Source organism: Indicator indicator, chromosome 1, assembly GCF_027791375.1.
Source record: "Indicator indicator isolate 239-I01 chromosome 1, UM_Iind_1.1, whole genome shotgun sequence".
Lineage (NCBI taxonomy): Eukaryota > Metazoa > Chordata > Aves > Piciformes > Indicatoridae > Indicator > Indicator indicator.
The window spans coordinates 117,178,421-117,202,810 of record NC_072010.1 but is presented as its reverse complement, the minus strand read 5'-3'; the positions used below and the strand labels follow the sequence as shown (position 1 = coordinate 117,202,810).

The 24,390-nt window shown below is 42.2% G+C and overlaps 1 protein-coding gene across 1 annotated transcript in view; it reads right to left on the bottom strand.

The window, feature by feature from the left end:
* Nucleotides 1-24,390, bottom strand: part of UMODL1 (uromodulin like 1) — a 72,785-nt gene that overhangs the window by 22,698 nt on the left and 25,697 nt on the right. Inside the window, exons 2-11 of the mRNA XM_054394522.1 lie at nt 23,573-23,815; nt 17,853-17,959; nt 14,300-14,492; nt 13,194-13,334; nt 12,291-12,410; nt 10,383-10,637; nt 8,590-8,702; nt 6,603-6,822; nt 2,290-2,427; nt 1,018-1,752 (exon numbers count right to left, since the gene is read on the bottom strand). Of these exons, the coding sequence (XP_054250497.1) occupies nt 1,018-1,752; nt 2,290-2,427; nt 6,603-6,822; nt 8,590-8,702; nt 10,383-10,637; nt 12,291-12,410; nt 13,194-13,334; nt 14,300-14,492; nt 17,853-17,959; nt 23,573-23,815 (2,265 nt within the window). The remainder of the gene's footprint in view (nt 1-1,017; nt 1,753-2,289; nt 2,428-6,602; nt 6,823-8,589; nt 8,703-10,382; nt 10,638-12,290; nt 12,411-13,193; nt 13,335-14,299; nt 14,493-17,852; nt 17,960-23,572; nt 23,816-24,390) is intronic.

Sequence of the window (24,390 nt, the reverse complement as noted above, 5' to 3'; positions counted from 1 at the left end):
CATTGTGGCACTAGTGATCAGGAATAGTGGTATAAGAGAGGCTGGAGTAGCAGCAGAGCTGGCCTGACACAGCTGGAAAAGGTTTTCCAGGGAGAAATGAATGAGGGAGAACCTGAGATGGAACTGGATGAGTGGAGACTGCTAAGAACAGGAGATACTAGGGGACGGGAAGAGAACAGTGCAGAGGGGAGTGTGGCTTGGGATCAGAGAGATATGGAGGGCATGGCAGACAGAATGAAAACAGACAGAAACAAAAGTGAAATAGGTATCACTTACTAACACACTGAAGAAAAACATTATTTAGTGCTGGACAGAGACAGCAGCATCCCTGTCCCAAACAAAAACATCATTTAAAGACCAAATCTGGTTCTAACCTTGAGATATGACTCAGCTCCAAGCAAAATAAAAATCCTCTAATTAGCTGCCACACATCTGCACAAACCCAAACAGATTAAGCCCTCACTGTCAGCCTAGCTACTCTCAGTTACTGCTTTTTAAAAAGTGGCTTACAGGTTTCCACACAGCTCCTGCCCCACAGGGGATTTTCAAGGCTCTGCCTAATCCATGCTGTGCTGAAAGGAATAGGAAGGCAGATCGTTGCCTTCCCTGGTCTCTAAGGTAACTGTAGGCAGCTGCTGCTGCACCACCCTGGTGCCAGAATATGCAGGAGAAATCAAGATGTGTGGCAAGAGGACAAGCAGCAGGTTTCACAGAGCCATGGTCAGTGCACTGTATGATTTTCTTCATCTGCTTTGAGATGAAGAAATGCAACTTCAGTAAAACTAACTGCTAAATTACCAGAAAGGGAAATTATTTTGTGTTTGTATACAGTGATTTATTTAAAAAGTGCTAATTTTGTCAAGAAAATAATTTTGACAGCATAAAACCCCCAGTTTCAGATGCCTCCACCCCAGATCACAGGCTCCAGCTGTGCATCTCTCCCAACTGTGAGTGAGGCTTTGCTTCTCATACAGCCAAATTACCATGAATGTATGTTCCTGTGGGATGCATACTCACTGTGGTCCGTGGCTGGGCCTGGAGTTGGGCTGGGAGCTGGAGAGGTGCTTGACAATGTTGATGACCCCAGGGCTGCAGAGTAGTTCTCAGACCAAGAGCTGTTCTCTCTTCCCATCTCTACATGTGCTGTGAGAGTAGCATTGAGGGTAGGAATACCATCAATCCCTGAGGGTGGCAGAGCTGTACTGGAGCCATCTTGAGAGCTGGCTTGAGGCACATCAAAAGTTATTCGACTTCTGGTGTCAGCAGGGGCTGTTTGATTCAGAAACACCAGCGATGTTGTACTAAGTTGCTCTTGATCAGCTGTGCCCATGGGTGCATTTGTGAGAGCAGACACTGGTTGTGATCCACTGGGAGAAGCCTCTGCCATAGAGCTGTGCTGTGATGGACTCACAGCCTCCTTCTGCTGTGTGCTCATGGCCAGTTCCTTAACGGTTGTGACTCCTGGGGCTGTGGGACCACTGTCACTGCCAGAGCCCATCTGTGGTGTTAGGCCTTCTTTCCAAGAAACTGCAGGAGCATTGGTGGGAGAATGACTGTGGGACACTTGCCTGTCGTCCAGGGGCAGTGTGGCAGAGAGATGTATGGCAGTACTCATCTCAGAGCCTCCAGCAGCCACCATCTCAGTGGTGGCAGGGGGAGCATGTCCTGCAGAGCTCACTTCTTCTACAGCAAATGCTGTGCTGTTTGTTATTTCAGGAGCCACCGTTTCAGTGAGAGGGTCCACAATCTCACCTGCACACAGCAAATACACATTGAAGTGGGACCTCAAAGGGGGTGAGGAAGCATCAGGGTCTGACCTGAAATCAGGACTGAGACCACTCAGCCATATCCAATAGTGTTTCACACAGGTCTTGGATTTTTCATTAACACATTGTAGCATACATGATTTTTATGGTGTTGAATCTGGTTTGTCCCTACATAAAAATACAGATTTGATTCCTGGGTCTCCTCTTCTGTCTGGATCAATTTAGTGAGAGGAAACTATCTGCAGACATACCAAAAGAGGAAAATGCACACCTCATGCTGCTCAGCAGTCAGTTATTAGGCTAATCAAGGAGGAGTTCAGAGAGAGTTTGTCTTAAGATGTTTATAAAGTTCACCTTCATGCTCAGAGACAGATTGTGTCTACTTCACCCAGAAACTGCAGAGCAGCATCTATATATATATTGTGTGCTGCATAAACTGTTGCTGTAAAAGAAGAGGTAAAAACCTACAACCTCTTCCAGTCTTTCACAGTAAAGGGAAAATACATGTCAGTCTTTTGCTCACCCTCACAGTTTCTTCCAGGTCGGGATGGATTAGCATCCATGGCTGTCTTACATCTGCAGAGGTATGAGCCCATCAAATTGATACACTCCGCAAACACAGAGCAGTCATTCTCGGTGTGAGAAGCACATTCATCCCAGTCTGTAAGGTCAAAGTCAGAACATCAGTCAGACAGCCTCCCTTCTGGCTGCATGAAGACAGAAATAATCATAAAGCAGTCCTTTCTTCAGTCCTTTTGAATTTATGAATGTGGTCTTCCTTTTTCATAGTTTACGTGACAGCCAAGTTCTGAGTGATACACAACACTGTCTACGTTGCTATTCTCTCCCACAGAAATCAGCCTTTGTCCTTGTACTCTGAAAAATATTTTCTGTAGGTAAAGGTTTTTTAACATTTTGGGGGGGTTAGGTAAACACTTACTGGAAATGAAAAAAAAAATAGTATTGTAGGTTTGCACTACAGCTACATCAAAAGCATACATTATACAAGGTTCTGCATACAGTACCTCCAGCTACACCAGATAATGAATAGATCTGTTACCACTAGCTACCAGTAGAGAGAATACTAAGCAGAGACTTAATCCAAATAATCTTCTGCTTCACATAAAAGATAAGTGCAAGTAACTCCCATGAGAAGCAGTCTTCAATTCTTAACAGAGGAAGTGCTAGGAGCAAAAACACTTTCTATAAAAGATTTCTTCTCAAAGGCAACACTAAAACTGTGACTCTCTTTCTGGTAGTCTCAGAAAAGAAATCCTGGTTCATCAATGCCTTAATATGTTCTAAGGGTGTTCCCTATGTCTCATTTCAGCTGGTGATGGACAGTTAGAGATGCTTATTTCATGCAGTTATAGACCTATTTTATTGATGAGTCTCTTTACTCTTGAGGGATTTAGATCTGAAGTCTTATATTAGCAAAGAAGCAAAGGCTGAGTTAATGCTTTTGACAGGAATAGAATCACAGAATCATAGAGTTGTTAGGGGTGGAAGGGACCTTAAGGATCATCTAGTTCCAACCCCCCTGCCATGTGCAGGGACACCTCACACTAGATCAGGTTGCCCAGAGACACATCTAGCCTGACCTTAAAAACATCCAGTGATGGGGCTTCTACCACCTCCCTGGGCAACCTGTTCCAGTTCCAGTCTCACTACCCTCATGGTGAAAAACTTCTTCCTAACATTTAATCTGAATCTACCCATTTCTATTTTTTTTTCCATTCCCCCTAGTCCTATCCCTACCTGCCACCCTAAAAATGTCCCTCCCCAGCTTTCTTGTAGGCCCCCTTTAGACACTGGAAGGCCACAATAAGGTCTCCTCGGAGCCTTCTTTTCTCCAGACTGAACACCCCCAACTCTTTCAGTCTGTCCTCATAGGAGAGATGCTCCAGCCCTCTGATCATCCTCATGGCCCTTCTATGGACACGTTCCAGCACGTCCCTATCTTTCCTGTAATAGGGACTCCAGAACTGGATGCAGTACTCCAGTTGGGGTCTCACCAGAGTGGACTAGAGGGGTAGAATCACCTCCCTTGACCTGCTGGCTATGCTTCTCTTGATGAAGCCCAGGATGTGATTGGCTTTCTGGGCTGCAAGTGCACGCTGGTGACTCACGTTGAGTTTCTAATCCACCAGCACCCCCAAGTCCTTTTCTTCAGGGCTCCTGAGCCCTCCCTGCGTGCCCTCCCTTGTGCATACATCTCCACTGCCTTGGGAAGAGCAGAATACTAGACCAAAAACTGTCTTGGAACAAGTAATTCTGATCAGAGGCTAAAAAAAATTTTGGTTTGAACAGTGCATTATTTTAAGTGCTTGTCCTGCAGACATGCTGAGATCACCATGATTATTTCTCCAAAATGAAAGGAAGCCCCATTTTAGAAACAGAAAGTGCTGAGCAGGTGTGTACATGCCTCCATCGTTCTGTTTACAGACAGTCTTCCCTTTTTATTCCTTTCCAGCTAATACTTAAGTTTTTACTTTCTTCATCATTACATAATTGTTTTGTCCATGATTGTTTCCACTAGACAATTTCATGTGCCTATGGCCAGCATCTGCCTAAGACACTTAGCAGGAAAACAAAAGTATACAGGATTGACTAAAGCACCAGCAAGAAAAGTGCTCTCATTAATGCCTTATTGTGCTATGAAATAATTGTGACTCTTGATGGCTTCAAACACCATCTGAGAGATGCCCCGGTGCTAAATGCCAAATAACTTACATTCACTGGCTCCATTGTCTCTGAGGGTTTCCTTTCTCACCACTTAGCACGGCTTTTTAAGCAAATTCCTTCACCTCTGATGGCCACATTCAATCATGCATCAGGCCAAAACACTTAAGATTCTCTTCTCAGCACCCAGGGGCACTAGCACATCACCCATGCACATACACACAGGCTGCACTTGGTTTCTCTACAACTATTACATCTCAGCCAAGGTGTGCTCTGTGCTCTCTTTCTGCACTCTTGTTCTCTCTGTGGCCTTTATGTTTGTCAAGTGCCTTTCCCCTCAACACACCTCAAGCAACATCCCTAATCACAAAATTATGAAGAAAACACCTTTGTGTTTGCTGATTGTTCATTATACCTGTGAGAGGTACGTGTAATGGGTGAAAATCTGTAGAATTTCATCCTTGCCTAATGATGTCACAGGTGCCAAAGGTTTGCATGAGGAGAAACTCAAAGATATCTCTTTGGATTCAGGAAGTCCTGGAGCTGAAAACAGTTGGTGGCTAAGACAGTGAGAGGCACTGTCCACACTTCTTGTATTCTTATGCTTGTCTAGGAAGTGGCTCTTGGCTGCTACTAAGGACATGATGTCATGCTAGATGGATCTTGGGCCTGACTCAGCACACACTCCTTTCTCTTTTCTTACCATGCCTCACACAACAGACAGAATTTCTACTGTGTCTATTCATCATGGCACTAAACTTGATAATTTATAAGTCTTCAAAGAGAGGTGCAACTTCTCCACTCCCTTCAGTTGTGCTATCCCTTCTGACTTCTTGTCCTTGCTGTTTCAAAGTTGAATTCTCTGCTCTGCCACTGTTGCTAAACCAAGCACATTGCCTTTAGGGGGTCCAGGCTCCACAGAGAACCCAGGTGGCATAGCTCCATGGGTGCAAAGAGGATCTGTGTGGGCTTACTGTCAAAGTGCATGTTGCCAGGGCTCTTGGGGGTCAGGAAACAAAACAGCCCACTATACAAATCCTTCCTTGATGCGCCGCATGCCTTCACCTTATTTTCCACATTTGACTTTAGCAAACTCATGTCAAACAAATGCTTATTTGGACAAAGCTGAGAAAGAGACCCTTTTTTTTCATCCCTAGGGAAGAGTGGAGCAGTTGGCTGTACTCCTGGCTGAAAGTGGTGCTACTGGAAGCCATCTGATTTCCTGCAATTAAAGCAACAGTCCAGAGCTATTGCCACCTTCTTCTCCACTCTATCAGTCCCAAGGTCAATAACATTTTAAAGTATTTTGGCACATAGCAGCCTCTGCTACTACTGTGATATACGTAGGCTTCAGGTGCAATTTGTCTCTTGTGCTTTTTTTTCTCTTGATCTGCTCTCCTTAACTTCCATAAGCTCTAAAACTCCAAAGGGTGTTTTCCATTATCATAGTAAATAAGCTTCTAAGTGCTCAATACAGCAGGAGAGAAGAACAACCCATCCTCTTGGCTTTGGCAACTTTCTGAACTCTGGCAGGATCTGCCAGCTGGGAAAACCAAAGCCAGAATTTAGCCCTTTGAAGATTAAAATGGTGATTACTGAAGATCAAACAAAAGCCTAGTTTAACATAAATTACATGTGTGATTCTTTAGCCCTATTCGCTGAGAGGACATTTGGGGATTTCTCAGGATGGTTTTCTATAGTAAAGGTGTTAGATTTCTTTTCTTACACCTTGCCCCAAACACAGCCCTGGAGCCTTGAAACACAAAACCATGTGGAGGAACTGTGTTTCTAAAGGCTACAAATATTCCACAGTAATCCCACCTACAATTCAGTGCTAAAATGATATGGCAAGCTTCCAACTGCTCGCAGAGAGGAGGAAAACTAATAGGAAAACCAAGAGCTCCACTCCTTTCTAAAAAGTGGAAGAAAGGAGTGTCTGCAGGTACCTGGGGACAGACAATACTCCTTTGACCAACCCATTCTGGGCTTATGGATAAAAGACCATGGAGGAGTTCTCACATCATGGTTTTCATTCCAGCAAACCACGTACTTTATCTCTTTAAGTACTTTTCTTGAAGAATGCTGGCGTTACTGTGTGTGATCAAGACACAAACCCTATTGTCTTGTTTGGAAAAACAAAATAAATGAAATTACCTCCTACTACAGTGTTTTGTTCATCCACCAAAAGTGTAGAGCCATTTTGTAGGTAAGAAAGCACTGGGGCAAATGTGAAGGCATCAACTGGAAACTCGGGATCCTGCACAGTGATTTTGAGCTTCACAATGATGCTTCCAGCCTGCAGGGATTCCATCTGCACTTTCACCTTCCCAGATTTGTATAAAGCAGAAATGTTGGGTGGAAATGAATTTTCAAGCTGAGCAAAGGGAGAGAAGCATCAGTAATGAGGAACCCAACAGGAGTAGCTGAACTATAGTGATACCTTTTTAAAGATTTATACAAGCACAACGGAGAAAATGTTGTGTGTGTGTATATATATATATATATATATATATACACACTCACATATAAAAAGGTTTAAAGGTTTCAAAAATTTTAATTTTCAGAGATTATTGAGGCACAGAGAAATGTGGGTCTCCTTGGTGCATCTAGATACCCTTGACAATGGTACCTGATTGACCACTGGTCTTCCAAACCAAATTTCATTTTGGCTTATGGGACCAGAATTCCTTCTGCCCTTGTTTGCCTGCATCAGAGCTGAAGTGGCCCAGTAAGTCTGCATGGATCAGACCCCTGATGTTAGCTCTGTATGTCACATAACCTTTCTGATATGTTCACTTCCTCAATCTCAGACACTGGAATTTGGTCATCTCCACTGTTGCTGGAACAAATTCTGGCTTGTTTTTAACTACTACCAGCTAGCAGTTCCCCGCAGACACTGCACTGGCCAAGGGCCAGTTGCAACAGGAAATCTGAATGTAACCACTGCACTCTGGAAGAATTAACTGCACAAATCCAAGTTGGTCTGTGCCAGTGTGTTTCAGGAAATCACCTTGCTTGAGCCTTCTGTTCCTACATACACCGCTAAGTATGTGTTTGAGCACACAACACAGCACCGTAAGTCAACACAGCTTTGTCCAATTCAATCAGAGCTTGCTCAAAAAACTCCTATAAACAAGTTGTTTACCTTGTCTAAGCTCATGACAGAGTTGGGAGGCAGGAAAAAGAGAGAAGGGGGATGTTGTGCTCCCAAACACACAAGGAGGCAGAAACAACACAGATGGGCAACCCTTTTTCCTTTCCATCTCCATGATGCTAGTAAGGCCTGCATTACACTCAAAAAAGATTCACTCAAAAAAATCCCTGCACAACAAATACAAATCATTTGCAGCTGCAGGAAATAAAACCATGTCAGGAGGTTCAGCTTGAAATTTCTCATGAGCAAATGCCTCTTCTGTATTGCCTTTAAAAGTATAGCTCCATTACTGGCTTTTTTAAATTTTTTTTAACCTTGGATTTATATTCACAGATGCTTATGAGTCCCCATTTGTTTGGGGAAAGTCTTGTTTTGGGTGGAGATCTCAATTCCTCTGTATGGGCCCTAATCTTTATAGCAAAGCTGTAAGAGATTGCAGCATATGAAACATCCCCCCCTGTTTGGCAGGAAAGTTGAGAGTTGGTAATAGACTTCAGGACTCTAGTTTTGTTTATGGCTGTTTATACCTGAGCATGGAAAAGTGGCTACACATGTATATGCAATTAAGAAGAAAGCCTGACTTGGTCACTTTTCCTTAAAGAGGAAAGAACTTTGAAAGCAGTCACACACTTATTGAGAAGACAGCCCTGAAACAAATGCCAGCAATGTTATTTCATAATCCATTAAAAAGCCTCAGGTCAATTGAGCATGAGTTTATTGCCAAACTAAAGATTGAAAGAAAGGAGTGCCTGTTGCATGCCTGCATTTTTAATTCCTTTGCTCTTCTGTAGAGGAAAATTCTCATTGGCTCCCTTGCTGATAAGGCTAAGGGCTTGATCTGTCTAGTCAGTGGAAGTTTGTTTTAATTGTAAAGAAAGGGCATGGGAACAGTATGATGATTTTCAAGGGATATTTCAGCCAAGCATAAAATCCACCATAACATTAAATAAATTACATATATATCACTCACAGATATTTTAGCATTACCTCTGTAAACAACAGTCTTGAAAATTCTTGATACGCTGAGCTGCTGGCATTATGGAAATCATCAGTGAAGTTGTAGTTGAGAATCCTCAGTGTAACTCCAAATATCTTGGCCTCTGTAAAACATGATATTGAAACAGATACTGAAAAAGAAGAAAATTAAAAGGTTCAGTCAAAACTGATACACCCAGACCAAAATCTCAAAGGATGGAGGAAGAAGGAAGGAAGAACATCAAGACAATTTGGTATAAAACCAACAAAATAAAGCAAATATTCTACTACAAACTTCCTATACATTAAGGAGATGCACTTACATCAGGTCCATAAATTACATTGCATAAGAACTGGATATACACATATCCTTGTGAACATGACCTTAAATAACTCCTGCATTTGAATTACATCCAGGATTGAATTGCCTGTGAGCTCATCTTTGATACACTAGTCACAATTTTTTCCCCTGGTCTTGGCAGAACGGTTAATAAATATATTCTTAAAATGAAAATAATAACAAAAAAACAGTGCATGGCAATTCTTTGTCTGACAGGTAACATACAGAGCACCCAAGCCAAAACCAAGAGCCAAGGCATTTATAACCACCTTAAACTCTATAAACAATATGAGGCTGTTACTCTTTGGACTGATCTTTGTAAAAATTTTCTTTTTCTCAAGGGCTCCAGATTCATATCTGAAGTTCAGCCCCCTGTTTCTGTAACCATTAAGCCTCCTGCTTTCCCTCTACAAAGACAGTAATTTCCTCTGACTCAAATAGAAATCATCCCACATCTGATTAAAGGGAAGGCTGTTATGGATAAATATAACCAGTAGCATTCTAACTGTGGCCAGTATTAAGTAGCTCACTGCCTACATTTCAAAGAAAATGGGGAGAGATTTAATTTTTTATTTGCATGAAGGTTTAGGCAATAATTTAATAATAATAATAATTTTGTAAAAAGCAAAATTATGTTTGATTAACATATCAGGGTCTAAGGGAGCTAGTATCACTACCAAATTGAACAAAATGATGCATTCTGCAAGTTTTCAAACATAGCCCTTGTTATTATTATTATATCTTGGTCAGTCACAAATATTAAGATGAATCTGGCCTTCCTCTGGACACTCTCGTTAGCTCAGCTGAGCCCTTGACAAATCAGTTAACTGGATTTCTTACTGGCCACAGCAATCAACCAGGAAAAATGGAGCCTGATGAGAGATGGGTGGCAGTAGAATGAAGTGCTAGACACAAACAAAACAAAATAAATCAAAACAAAACAAAAAGTATCACCTCTTAGCCTGGCATCTGTAATAGTCTGAGTCAGCTCCAGCACTGCTTTATCAACTAAGGCCAGAGCTCTGCTGCCTCATAGTCCAGGTTACATAAATGCTAGGGAATCACAGAATGTTAAGGGCTGGAAAGGACCTCAAGAGATCATCCAGTCCAACCCACCTGCCAGAGCAGGATCACCTATGTCAGATCACACAGGACCTCATCCAGGTGGGTCTTGAATATCTCCAGAGAGGGAGAATCCACAACCCCCCAGGTCAGTCTGTTCCTGTGTTCTGTCACCTTCACAGTGAAATAATTCTTCCTCCTGTTTCCATGGAACTTCCTATGCCTCAACTTCCACCCATTGCCCCTTGTCCTGTCATTGGGCAGAGGAGAGAAAAAGTGCTAAAGAATGTGTGAAACAATTCAGAGAGACCCAAATATGTCATTGCTGAACTGCAAGTCAGTGGAAAGAGAGGGGGGCTGAGAGGGAGAGAGAACATATGTCTATTTTAAAGAGGCTGTTTACCTGTTTTAACATTTTGACGGGAGGTGCTGGTTTTTCCACAGGTCTCATAGCTGATCTCTACTGAATACATCACACCTGCTTCCAGCTGAGACACGTCCATTTTCATTTCCTCTGTCTTCAGGTTTTGTACAATCTCCTTGCCCTTGAACACTTGGACTTGGAAAGTATGGTTCAGAGTAGAAGCGGCATTCCAGGACATTTCAAAACTGTTGCTGGTAACACTGACGATTCGGTGGTTTCTGACTGCTGGGGGATCTATCGCAGTCCCAGGAAAAGTCATCACAGAACAAGGAACATTTCATCTTTAAAGTATTCTGCTAATCTAAATCCATTACAGACAAGCATTTTGACAATCAATAGGGGACACTCCTCTTTGCATTACATCAGAACAGAATCTGCCCCTCTCACACTACCAGGTGCCCTTGTCCATGAACGATTCTACCAGAGTAATTGATTTGATGCTTACTCTTTTTATTTCCTTTTACTACACCTATTTGTGCTGAATCTCTACTAACTCGAATAATCAGCCAGTGAGATACAAATTCAAGCAACAGGATTATGTGTGAAATAGTGAACGTGTGTACTCAACACACTTTGACACCTGCTGTGCCTGAAAAGGCTGCATGTGGAAAACCTCCGCAGATCCCACCTTCTGAGAGGCTGGCGGCAGAGTGCTAGGCAGCATTTCACCTGTTTAAACCACTCTAGTCGACTTCAATAATTGTCATATCAGTGGGAAAAGACAAGGACCCTTCAGAGATGATTCTTCTCTTGAAAGAGGAGGAGGTGTCTAAACTGGGTAGGATGAATCACCCTCCAGCAGAGCCTGTCTGTCTCCACTAACTAGAGAGAGAGCTCAGACTAGATGCCTCTGGCGACAGCTGAGGTCAGGTGAGATGAACATCAGCCCCCATGTTCACCTAGAGACCATGGCCTGCTGCTGCCACAACTTCAATTCTTTCATGCTAATGGTTAGCCTGAGGAAAAAAACTGTGTTTTCTTAAATTTTTCAATAAAACACAGTTGTTTCCATGAATCTGAGCCGTGCTGGCTGCCAAACACCCCCAAAGCTCCTGAACTACAGACATTTCAGTTTAATTCCTCTTGCTGAAGCTTGGATTGGAAGTCATGGATGAAGATCTCCAGTGTCTCTCTGAACTAGGCAAAGAACTACTTAAAGCTATTTCCTTTCACAAGAAGATTTGTTGAAAGGATCATGATAAATCTTGCCTGAAAGGGCAGAAGTCACCCATATAAAGACAAATCTACTGGAGTATGTTCCCATCATAGTCCTTCAGATTGCTGTTATGTATAGCAGGAAAAGTATTCGTAAAGATTGATTCTAGTGTAGTATAGCCACAGCCAATTTCCCTTACTCATGTACCCTTACCAACACCTTCACAGACTCAAAAAACTAGAGGCCTGCATCATGGTGGTTGTGGCCAGGAGGAGTTTCTGTTCTGTGGGCAGTCCTGGGACATGCAGTGAGCTGGGTCTGGGGCAGGTGGTGCTGGCCTTGCACAGCCCTCACTGGCATCATCTCACACTGGAGGTTTACCCAACACAAGCCCTATGATGGGATCTGCACTTGAATGGTTCACCAGACATAAGTGGCTCAAGAAGCCCAGTGCAGCAACATCCACTTCCAGAAGATCATTTCCCTTCATTAGTCATGGGAATAACAGTAGGGTTTCTCTAGTGGTCACTTTACAGCACCATAGCGTCCAATCTCAACGTCTTGTTGGGGAAGCCTCTCTCTTTCTGCTTCCATAGACATAGATTCACTCCAAAACTATTACCAGCTTCTCTGAACACTCTCCTGTACCTCAACCAGCCTCAGGACGAAAGGGTCAAAAAGTGGCTAAATTAAAAGCAGGACTATATTCATTTATATCCAAGGTTACTTACAGCACTCAGCATCTCTGGATTGGTTAGTGATGGACAAGACACTTGAATTACTTATAGACAGAGAGGTATTGCTAGTGTTGGTGAGATTCAGTGCTGAACTTGGAGTAGAAACTGACATGCCTAGGAGGAAAAATAGTATTATCAAAGAATTAAAGCATTCCTAACAAAGTAAATCCAAAATAATACCATTCATGATTTACACAGCTAGGAAACAGCAATAGAAGTTTTAGAAACAGAAATAAAAATAAGTGTATTATCATGTCACAAAAGCACAAAGTAATACATTATCTTCACTTTTGAGATTAAAGGATTGTAAAATTGTTTTCCAATTGAAGCACTAAATCTGAAAGTACTTATTTATCTCATTATCTTTAAGCCTATTACCAGGCCTACTGATATCTACACATACTTTGCTGAACTTGTAACACTAAGTATTATTTCACCCATTGTGAAGCTCAAGCTGCTTCCAGCAGAGAACTATGTGTAATCCAGAGTGAGATAACAAAACCACTGAGTCCTGGCTGCAGTTACCCAGACAAAATGGGATGGAGACTTTGTGTATAAATAGCATCTGAATAGTATTTCCCCAGGAGGCTTGGGTGGTGTACTGACAGTCAGTGACTTGCTCTGAAAAGCAGGCAGGGCCTGAAGCTTGAGTGTTTGGCAAGTGAGTGAGGGCAGCTGAGGGTGAGGCAGAAGAATGAGCCAGGTACTGTGAAAAAAATACACTGCATTTCAATCAGAAATAGCTAACAGCTGGTTTATCTAGCATCTTCTCCCAACAGGAGGAGAAGGGGCATTGTATGCTCCAGAAATCTTTACCTTGTAGGCTCCTGCAGTAGACCACAAAGTCCTGCAGAAGCATTCTCAGTGTTTCTCAAGGCGAGACTTAATGTTTCTTACCTTCTTTTCTTTGGTTCAGCCAGTGCTGGATGACATCTGCATGTTCATACTGAGGGTCACAGCTGTAATAACCCTCCAGATTCACACAGGAGTTTTTCATGGGACAATCATTAAATTCAGCATAGGAACATTCATCGACATCTAAGAAGAGGAACACAGCTTGTACAGACTGACAGCAGCATTAAGATTGATCTACAATGTGTGTAGACTGTGCTTTGAATATGATAAATAGAGTGTACATCTGCAGTAACTCTCCTGAAGCAGTTCTGGGTATGTATAGGTGCAATGAAATCAGAATGCTGCCCTTCCCCCAGATAGTGATAACACTACCATTTTTTACTCCAACTCCTTGAAACACAAGGACAGTGGCAGCTTCTGCTTACGCTTGCAGGATGTCATCCAAACCTGAGAGATGCCAGCAGCAAAAAGAAGATTTACCCAGTGATTTCAGTGGAAGTTGGACTGAGTTTTCAAAAGCAAGCCCAGAATAAGAAGCGATGGCAATGATGCATATGGATGCACTTCAGGAGTTAAAATGTTCAGATAACTACACAACAATAAGTAGATTAAAATAATTACAACTGAATATATTTAAATATTTACCTAACATTTTAAAAGTAGGTAGCAATATGCTGTAGTAATTAACACACTATGAATACAACTCGTTTTGTCCAAGCTACTAGAAGTGATACGTGTATAAAAACAGAGTGTGTCTGCTACCCAAGAAAACACTATTTTTAAGATCCTGTTTAATACAACTAATGATTGTGCTATAAATATGGACACATTTCCTTTTTCATCTGAAAATCATAGAGCCATAGAATCATTAAGGTTGGAAAAGACCTTTAAGATCATCGAGTCCAACCGTAGCCCAACTACCATGACCACTAAACTATATTCTCCTCTACAAACTATTCACTCCAAAGTAATTATTGACAATCTTCTCCACCCTATAATGGAAAACTTAGGGCTATATTTGCAAAGTTTACAAGATCCAATATGCTATTTTTGGAAGCAAGTTTATAGACAGATAGATGAAATCCCAAGATAAGAGGAATGAAATCCTCTAGAAAAGCTTCCCCTGTGAAAGGATTACAATAAATTACCTTGCACTTCTGTGTCAATCACCTCATACGTGCGCTTCACGATGTCCTTCAAGGAAAAAGAAACCTCCACTAGTGGAGCTGGCTGCTGCAGTCCAATGAGAACCTGAGAGGTCACTGTCCCAGCATATACCTCTGCACGGTTACTCTGAATATGGTGCACAGAGGCATTCAAGGGCAGTAGTGCACCAGTAATCTGCAAGGCAGAGGAACGAACACTTCAGTATCTTGTTCCTTTCTCAGCACAGCTGTATGACAATGAGGCATAAGTTATGCAGTTATTATCTTCATCATCTGAGTGTAGAAAGCACCAATTCAGAAACCATAACAGTGGCAATTTTGAAGCCTGTATTTATGCAAGGTGAATTCTTATTACGACGACTCACAACAGAGTTATGGTATCATAATGACAAGCTAAGGGAGGTGCAAAGCTGCATGTCAGATCTCAAATGCTTAGGCAGGAGGATGCAACCCATAAAGATATGGGAAAATTCTCTTTGGCTTGTAATGCTTAAACACCAAAATCTCAATAGAAAGAATACACATTAGACATGCTGTTACAGTTCAGCTGTCTAACACTTTTTACTTTAAGCAACCAAAATACTGCTGACAAAGGAAATAGAAAGAAAAAAAGAAAAGCAGTAGACTGAAGAAGAAGGCTGAGACTAAGAGCCATAAGGACTGACCAAATCATGACAACTGTATGTCAGGAATGAGGGAAGGGACATAGTGGTGGGCTGAGCACTATGAGCCAGTGGAGCAGATAGGGCCTGGAAAACATTCCTCATCACAAAGCTCCATTTGAGTCTTTGACTTTGCCACAGTGTGCTTTAGACTAAGATATAAAAGTCTTGGTAGGTCATTGCTCTCTACTCCTTTCCATAGAGCCAAAGGACCAGAATTTCCTGCTTTCTTAGGATACGAGAAGGGCAAATCCAGGTAGAAGGAAGTAAATTCATGCAACATCCCCATGCTACTGCTATCATTTGTAATCTCCTGCCCATCAGTGCTAGTTTAAGACATGAGAAGGGTTTCCTGTGCTGTCTGCCCTTTCCCACCTTGAAACTGGGGAAGAGTAGAAATAAAAATGTAGGCAAATAGGGACTTGCCCTCTTGGATACCTTTCAAAGGCCACATCCAAGCCTGGTTTTCTCCATGGCATGGTGATATGTAGTAGGGAAATGTGTCTGGTTTATGGCCTGGAGGATCTCTGTCCTAGTTGATCAATCCATTTCCTAACTATCACTGAGACAGTCTGAGCATTGTTTGCAACTTTGCTAGGGCTGTGTTTTCCTTGGTCAGCTCAGACTCTTCCTACCTGCCTTGCAGGGACAAGTTAGGTTACCACAAGCTGGGTTACCACAGCACACTCTCACAAGATGTACCCTTCCCACACACACACAGATGGGAGGGAGAAGGACCTGACAGGCAGAGATGTTAATTGATATAAGAACAGTTTACTACTCTATTGCAGGGATGTCAGAGTACATGAAAGAAAAAAAAAAAAACGGTGTATGCAGCAGCAGAGGAACAGACAGAATGTGAACCACTAGCAAACCACACAAACAGAAAACCAGAAGAAAAGGGACACACCCCTGCTTGTAAGCAAGGGGAAAACCACAGAAACCAGAATATAATTCAAGTCCCATAAGCCCCAGCCAACCCCTTCCTGTCATGCAGCAAGCACGTTAGCATGGTGTAGAATATATGATCTAGCTGGCACTGCACCACCATAGGGTGGGCAGTAGCCCCATCCCCTGTCCCTCATCCCTTCTAGTGGGGCCAGTCAGCTTAAACCAATACAGAATCACAGAATGTTAGAGGTTGGAAGGGACCTCCAGAGATCAAGTCCAAACCCCCTGCCAAAAGCAGGATCACCTGCAGGGTAGTCTGCACAGGAATGCATCCAGGTAAATTTCGATAGGCTCCAGAGAAGGAGACTCCACAACCTCCCTGGGCAGCCTGTTCCAGTGCTCTGTCACCCTCACTATAAAGAAGTTTCTCCTCATGTTGAGGTGAAACCTTCTATGTTCAAGTTTGCATCCATTGTTCCTTGTCTTATTACTGTGCACCACCAAAAAGAGACTGGCTCCCTCCACTTGTCACCCACCCCTCAGATATTTATAGGCATTGATGAGATCCCCTCTCAGTCTTCTCCACACTAAACAGCCTCAGATCTCTCAGTCTCTCTTCATAGGGGAGGAGCTCAAGTCCCTTAATCATCCTTATGGCTTTCCATTGGACTCTCTCTAGAGATCCCTGTCTCTCTTGAACTGGGAAGCCTAAGACTGGACACAATACTTGAGGTGTGGTGTCACTGGGGCAGAGTAGAGGGGGAGAAGAACTTCCCTAGACCTGCTGGAAGCACAGAGAGGCACATCACGCTGCTGTCATGTGGTTGTGCACACATTGCTGCCAATGCTGCTGCTAAGCCATGTGTGAAGCAGAGCCTCAGTCCCAACAGCAAAAGCAACACCTTGCTGTCTCCCCAAGCACTGCTGCTGTGGCAAGAATGACAACAAAATGCCCTTAACCCAGACACGATCTCCTGCTGTAATCCTGAAGTTTTGTGGCAAAATTTTTATCAATGCTGAATCTACCTGCTGTGTAGGTCCCAGTGCTATAGATCATCTGGCTCTTGAAATGTTTAACTCAAAACTCCTTATCAGAAAATGTTTTTCAAGTCTTGAAATCTGGACCCAGTCAGTCATGGACCCCAAACTGATCTGTGACAGCTGAATGAAGAATCATTTAAGCAGGTAAAAACACCTATATTTCAAACTGTCTTTAAATTGCCCTTGAAAAAGACATGAATATTTTCTAAAGAAGCTGACAAATAGTGGTGGGTTGAAAATTTCCCCAACATTAAATTGCCAGACCAGCCCAGTTGGAAGCAAATGAAGTTGTATTTACAAGCAAAGCTACAATCAACAACGAAATGCAACGAATATGTACAAAACATACAATATTTACATGTATTTACAATTTACAAACAGCACAAGAACCCCCCTGGCCAAAAAACAGGGGAGCTAGTAGCTCTCCAAACCCTGCCCCCTCCTTACCCCCCTGGACACAAAGGGAGAAGAGGAAAGAGCAGAGAGTTATTTTGTTAGGATACTCAGCCAAAGCAAAGAACACAGCCAAGGTCAAGCAGAAGCAACTTAGTCTCTCCCAGAGCAAGGAAGCCAAAAGAGAGAAAGATTTTTTACCAAACTAATTTTTATGGTATATATCTGTCCAATGGAATGTTTAGAACTTATCATTATTTTCCTTTTTACACCCAATAGTGATTTATTTACATTTTACCACGTTCTGTTCAAGATCTGTGGGAAAATTGTAATGGTACAGCCTAAAACTACTACACGAGTTGATCCTACTTGAGCTGCTTGAGGATTCAGCTGCCATTAAGCAATCAGGAAGAAATCAGGGTCAAAAAGGCCAGTCTGGCTGGCAAGGTTACGCTCTCCGCTGAGGACTATGAAGCAAGTGCTGGTTACTGAGTACGGAAATGTGGATGCAACAAGCAACACAAAGGAGTGTTCCTGTTTGTACATACCATGGAGTGCAAAAGGCGTGAATGATTCAGAAATTGGGAGTCAACTCTGATTAATTCATTAAAATCCATTTTCACAAGTACTGTCACGTTGTACCAGAATGTTCTTCCTGAAGTGTACAAAATAAAACAGCCAAGTCATCTGATGCCTGATGCTATAGAAAGTGACAGAGCTATAGAAAGGCTATGAAAAACTGAAGCAAGCTTAAACTTGGCAAATATGGAAGACCCACAAACAGTGATCAGCTACAACTTTGTTCACCATATACCACAGGCAGCAGCACCAGCAAAGGACAAGAACTTGAGCAAGGCCCACTGGACTTACAGCACCCTGGTTCAGTACTCACTGGTGCAAGTACTAAAGCTGAATGTTCTGGAATTGATTCATGGCAGATTCCTGGGGGTTTTGTTTGTTTGTTTTTTAATGGAGAGCTATGCTAACAGTTTTTCTGCCTCAGAAGGAAAAAAATAAGTATATTTCTATTGGAAGCAGTCTTGAATTTATCAGTAACATACCCTCTGGCACTGGATCCACACAGCCTGCTCCTTTGGATGAGTTGCAGCATTTTTTAAGCCCTGGACATTCAGTATCAAACGTACAAGGATAATCAGATGTTTCCATAATATCCACTGGACAAATACCAGGTCTTGAGGCAAATACACTGGATCTATTAAGTGCTAAGTAATAAAAACATTTTTGAGAACAAAAATACAGAAAATTGTTTCCATTAAATTGTGCTATTTAATTTATAGCAAACACCTCCTCCTCATTATAGAAGCTCATCTGTTCTGAGGTTTCCATGTGGAGAAAATAGCAGCCCAACATACCATTATCTCATTTCAAAAGTGCAAATGTTCTCAGACTTTTCTGTCATTCAAGACATTTCTGTTACCGAAATTTTGAATTTATACTTATCCATTAATAATGATAGATGGATGGATGGTTGAGTAGATAGATCAATCAATTGATCAATCTATCTGTCATTTGTTTCTGAATGTGGAGACATTGAAGTACTGCAAAACAGAAAATGTGCCTTTTCTTGGTGACTCCCCCACTTCCCTGGGCAGCTTGTTCCAGTGCTTGACAACACTTTCAGTGAAGAATTTGTAACTCATATCCAATCTACACCCTCACCCCCAGCACAACTCGAGGTCATTTCTTCTCATCTTTTTACTTTTTACTTGGGAAAAGAGACCTCCATTCAGGTCTCACCTGAGCCTCGTCTTCTCCAGGATAAACAGCCCCAGTTCCCTCAGCTGTTCCTCACAAGACTTGTGATTTAGACCCTTGGACAACTTTGTTGCCATTCTTTGGACATGTTTCCACACCTCAATGTCTTTCTTGTAGTGAGTGGCCCAAAGCCAAGCGCAGTATCTAGGTGAAGCCTCACCAGCACTAACTGCAATCCCTTACATAGTCTTGCTGGCCTAATTGCACCAGACGCACTTAGAAAATTTGATTTATGCTCTCCACTTCAATTGCCTTGGGGACAGTCACCTACTAAGCAACACTGTCAGCACTGTGGAGCAAGCCAGCCAGCTGCACTGTCAGGTGGATAAAGCACAGGCTTTTCCCCACTGTTATTTGCACAAACATACAGAAGGAGAGAGGCAGCACCCAGTGCTTAGCAACAAAAGCTCCATTACCAGCCTGCCCACATGAGAGCTGCCTGGTCTGCTGTTGACTGCAGGGTGTAGGATCTCCCAGGAGACAGATGCTGAAGGACAACGTTACCTCAGATGTAACTCCCCTTTATCTCTCTCTCTCCATCTGGAGAGGCCAAGTTTCATGTAGAGAGTGAAGCACAGCCAGGGACCAAATCTCTGCATTTATCTCAAGCATCAGAAGTTGGAGACAAATCTATGAGAGTATAGAAGAAGCTCCTGGCAAAGCCTGTTAAAATGGCAGACTGGCAGTTTCCATCATACGACCTTGGTTCTGAGGTCTTTGAGCACTGCTAGACTTAACCTGCAACATCCTGATTGCCTGTCCAGGGGTTAATTGGGATGGGGAGCAGCATCAGGGTGCGCTAATTCAGCATCTGACAAATATTTAACACCCTTTTGTATGCAAAGACATATAATTCACTAGAACATATTCAGGAGCCATGGGCTGAAATTTGTCAAGGGGGCAGCCATTGCACAATGGGTGAAGATGGCATCTGAAACACAAAAGCAGTCTGTGTACACTCAGAAGAAATTTAATGAAATTTAGCCACTACCACTTCCAATGAGTTCATCCTGCCAGCAGCACCTCAATGTGGCTATGCTCTGCCCCACCAGTGCTCACACTGACAATTGGTGGAGAACCATCAGGGACCTGTGGTGAGCCTGCAGCTCAGATATGACTCTGGTTTCATCTTATGTAGTAAGGTAGAAGGTGGGCCACAAACCAGTCACCTGGAGAAGTAACCATACCATTGATTCATGCAAATGGAAACTAACCTGTAGAACTGGACCCTGTCTGTAGAACTGGCCTCTACCTAAAAAAAAAATTCCTGCAAGTACAGTTTTGTACAACAAATGCACAACAACCTTTCAGAGCTGAGGGTTTCATAGGCTTGGGAACCTGACCTGCAGCTCTGAGATCTGCTTAACAATCAGAGGACCACTCACAGTTACCATCAAGGATCTGAGGCTTTGCATTTCCAGCCACACAAGTGGTTAAAGGCAGTGTTAAGCATTCTGAAAATCAAAATAAACCTGGGGGAAAATTTAAACCACACCCTAGGTGACTGAGAGTGGGCACACAAAATTACTTGATTGCAGTTTCTCTGTAGCTCAGTTGCCCAGTTGTGTAAGACAGAGAACCTCCCTCCCTTCCCACAGGCTTCAGGAAGACAAATTGCTGTCTGTGAATCACCCCAGGATTTACCTTATGAGGTGATAAATAATTCTCTGTTCTGAAAGGGGCTCAGTACAGCACTGAACCATATACTGAATGCAGAGACTAGGATGATGTGCTGCTGGGGAGCTCCATAGTCCCTGAGCACCACAGGGAAACATGGTCCTTGGGACAAGGCAGTGCCATATCAGGTAATTAAATGACTTTACTAATCTGCAAGTCTAAGCACAAAGAGAAGAAGCAAAGGTCATTTTATTTCATTCTACCTTCAGAATTAGTTCTAGCACTTCCTAACTTTTAGGTACCTAACTTTTCAATTTTTGTTTTAAAAAATTTCAAAGTAGTAGTGTGTGCGTGTTTAATACTACGCTAATGGATTGATGGGCAACTAGAGAGAATTACCAGAGTAACTTGACTAATGATCTGGACATTTTTTTTCCCAACAGTAAAGAAATAAGAAAAATGGGACCTGTCATATCCCAGGCAGAGGTAAATATTTCCTTCTCTGAAGAAAAGGCAAGGGAGTGTCCAAGAGCAGCAGGTTGCTGTGAAAGGTCATGGAGGCCTTTCTGTTCCTAGCAGGATGGAGAGCGTGCCAGTATGGATAACATCAAGAAGAAAATAACAGTAGTTCAACAGCATGCTGTGCAGTAATTTCAGCAGTTCCAGTTTCTCTTCTCATCATTTATTTAAGACTATGTCTAGACAGTGCATTACCATTCATACAATTTATGACTAATGCCCTGAGAAGCAAAGATGTTGGAATAATGTAAACACAGAAATCACCTAGAAGCTATACAAATCTTCTTATGATTTAAAATATTCCCAAACTGACTTTGACAGAAAAAGAAAAAGAGTCAAGGCGACCACAGTATTTCATGGACAAACCTGCGTAGCATGCCCATCAAAAATGTGTCAAGGGCAGAGCAGGAATTCTGCAGCTAAGCATTACAGGAGTTTTACAAAATTGTTAATGCTAGATGAAATAAGCTCATCAACAGCATCTAAGCCTAAAATATCCCTAGAGATGCTTTTAAAAGGCATAGAATTATACTGGGAAAAAATATTTCGAGTGTTACCAGGGTAACACCCAAGAAGATGATCTTGATTCTCAGAAGATCTGAAACACCCTGAAAATCCTGTTTACTCATAGAGTTTCTTGTGCAAATAGAAACAACCATAACCAGCTAGTGACTTTTCAACATTTAGCTGACATATTCTTTCTTTGCACTACAGAATTAAAAAGCTATTTCCTCTGATTGCTTCTCAGTCTTGTCATTTGATACACATGTGCACACATGGATGCACATGCATGTATATCAAAAAGACCTTACTGAAGTAACTTTTCAACAGTAACTTGATGCACTGGAAAATTCAGATGATCAACAGTAGGTCCTTTGCTAGTCTCACAAGACTGCCTTGGACATATCGTAACCTGCTGATTAATTTTGCCCTGGCTGACACTCACAACTGCCAGAGAGCCAAAAATGTCAGGATATAATAAATGAAGAATGATGTGCATCTAATTATGCCTTCATTTCTCTTCTCTAGCAAGCCATTTTAAAAATAAGTAAAACACAATGACCACTTGTGTGTCCCTGTCTTTCTGTTAAATTAATTTTCCTGCTAGACACAATATTCTACTAGTAACCATTGAAAAAAAATCTTGCAAAAATTATGTAGAGGTTCATTTTCCAGTGCTCTGAAGCAACTTATAAGTAGGATGAACACAATATTCTTTACAGATCCCATGACAAGACATATGGCTCATACGCCCTCATGTCACGTTACATGATCCGATGCAGGAGCAGGTTCAGGGACATTCCTATATAGCTGAGTCATCCAAGTCTTATGACCCAAAGCAAGGGCCAGGGCTGCAACAGGACCTTTCTTTTTCATTCTTTTGTTACAGTGTTGAGACTATGTAAATTGCCAGGATGATAACTTGAAAAGGGGAAATGGAGAAAATGAAATGTCATACCGAAAACAGAAGACAAACTTACATCCTCCAGGGCTTTTCTGGATGCTGAAACAGTTCAATGCTGGCCTAGCTAATCTGTTCATTTTTAAAGTATGTGACTCTGTCCGTGAAAAGAAGATAAAAATGTTCCTTTTTCCCAAGGAAATCTCTTCCACCTATGACTTCAGTTCTGCTAAAAATGAGCGATTTCTTTTTATCAACTGGTAACCCTGATGTGGAAAGGGAAAAAAGCTTCCGTCTTGAGTCAGATGATTAAGTCTTCTCAAGCAGAGACTTGTTAAAACTCAGAAGTTAGATCAGATCCAGCAAAAGGTTCACCAGTTTCTAGTTGTCCAACATAGCCCTAAGCAACCAAGGAAGCCATGAGAAAAAGGCCCCTTGATGTAGTTTTGATTGGAAAGTCAGTGCCAACTTGTCCTGAGGCCACAGGGTGTTTTAACACCAAAACTGGTGTTAAAACTGGAACTGACCCTGCTCAAAATCAAAGGAGATGGTATCCTAAGTGCATCCTGAATACTTTTGAGAAGAAGGCTCCCACTGTAAATGCAAACATGTTCAGAATAGACAGCACCAGGCAAGGCTGCACGAGCGACTGCACTTGGCCACAGCTATCAGCCTAAATTGGGACCAGTAATGAGCCCTTGCAGGGGTAGGAAGCAGGTTGCTTCTTCATGCTCTTCTGGAACTTCAGTGAGTGTGTGACGAGGAGTGACAAACAGCAATAATTAGGAACATTAGGCTTTCATGTTGGACCAAATTCACCACAGATTTTTGCAGGCTTACTGATTTCAGTGTACAGGAACCTAATACACAGAACTGAATTAAGTCTTTACATTTTAAGTGAGACTTCTTCCATCAGAAGCATTTATTTCAACTATCAATCTGACTAAAACTTACCTAAAGAGCAGTAGAGTCCAACTTGCTCATATCCTTCACAGCAATCAGTAAAAGTGATGGTTTCAGGGACTTCAACCGTATGATACTGTGTTTTATAATACGTTCGGGGACACACCATCCATGGTATCCATCCTCCACAGGAAGTGCTTTTCTCATAGGACTTTTGGTAGGCAACCATTTTAAACACATTTTTGGTCAGGCTATAGTTGCACAGATGGTACCCTAGCAAAGAGAGGCCCTTTTCTAGGGAAGCAAATAAAAACAAAACAAAAGAAAAACAGAAAATAAGGAGATCAGAACTAACTTGTCACTCCAGAGCATAAGTTCCCTGCAGGACCTAGTTAAAAATAACATTATGAGAAAGCAATGACAGAATCAACACAGATTAATGATTTCCAGGAAGGCTGATGTTAGGTAAGTTTCACATCAGAAAACAGACAGAAGAAAGAATTGGTAGTGACTGCTTGTCATAGGCATCATTTCGGTCATGAAAGAATGCAGACTGGCAGAAAATGTAGAGTTCTCAGTGACTTCAGGTGCAAAGCAGAAAAGGCAATTTGACACAAGGAAGTATAAAGGAAATTAATATGTTAATAGAAATTAACAGTAAAGCAGAACAGGCACTTCCAGGGCAGAGTCATGCAAGCACTCCAGGCTCATGCTGCCAAAGCGTTCATCTGTCTCCTCTAACTATAAAGGGAATGTAGGGTGAGGAACTCATGGGCAAATGAGTCACAGTAGATGTCTGGAAAACACATCCTTCAGACACTGCTCTAGGCTAAAACTGGGTACTTGTTGGTCACTGGGAAGGACTTCCA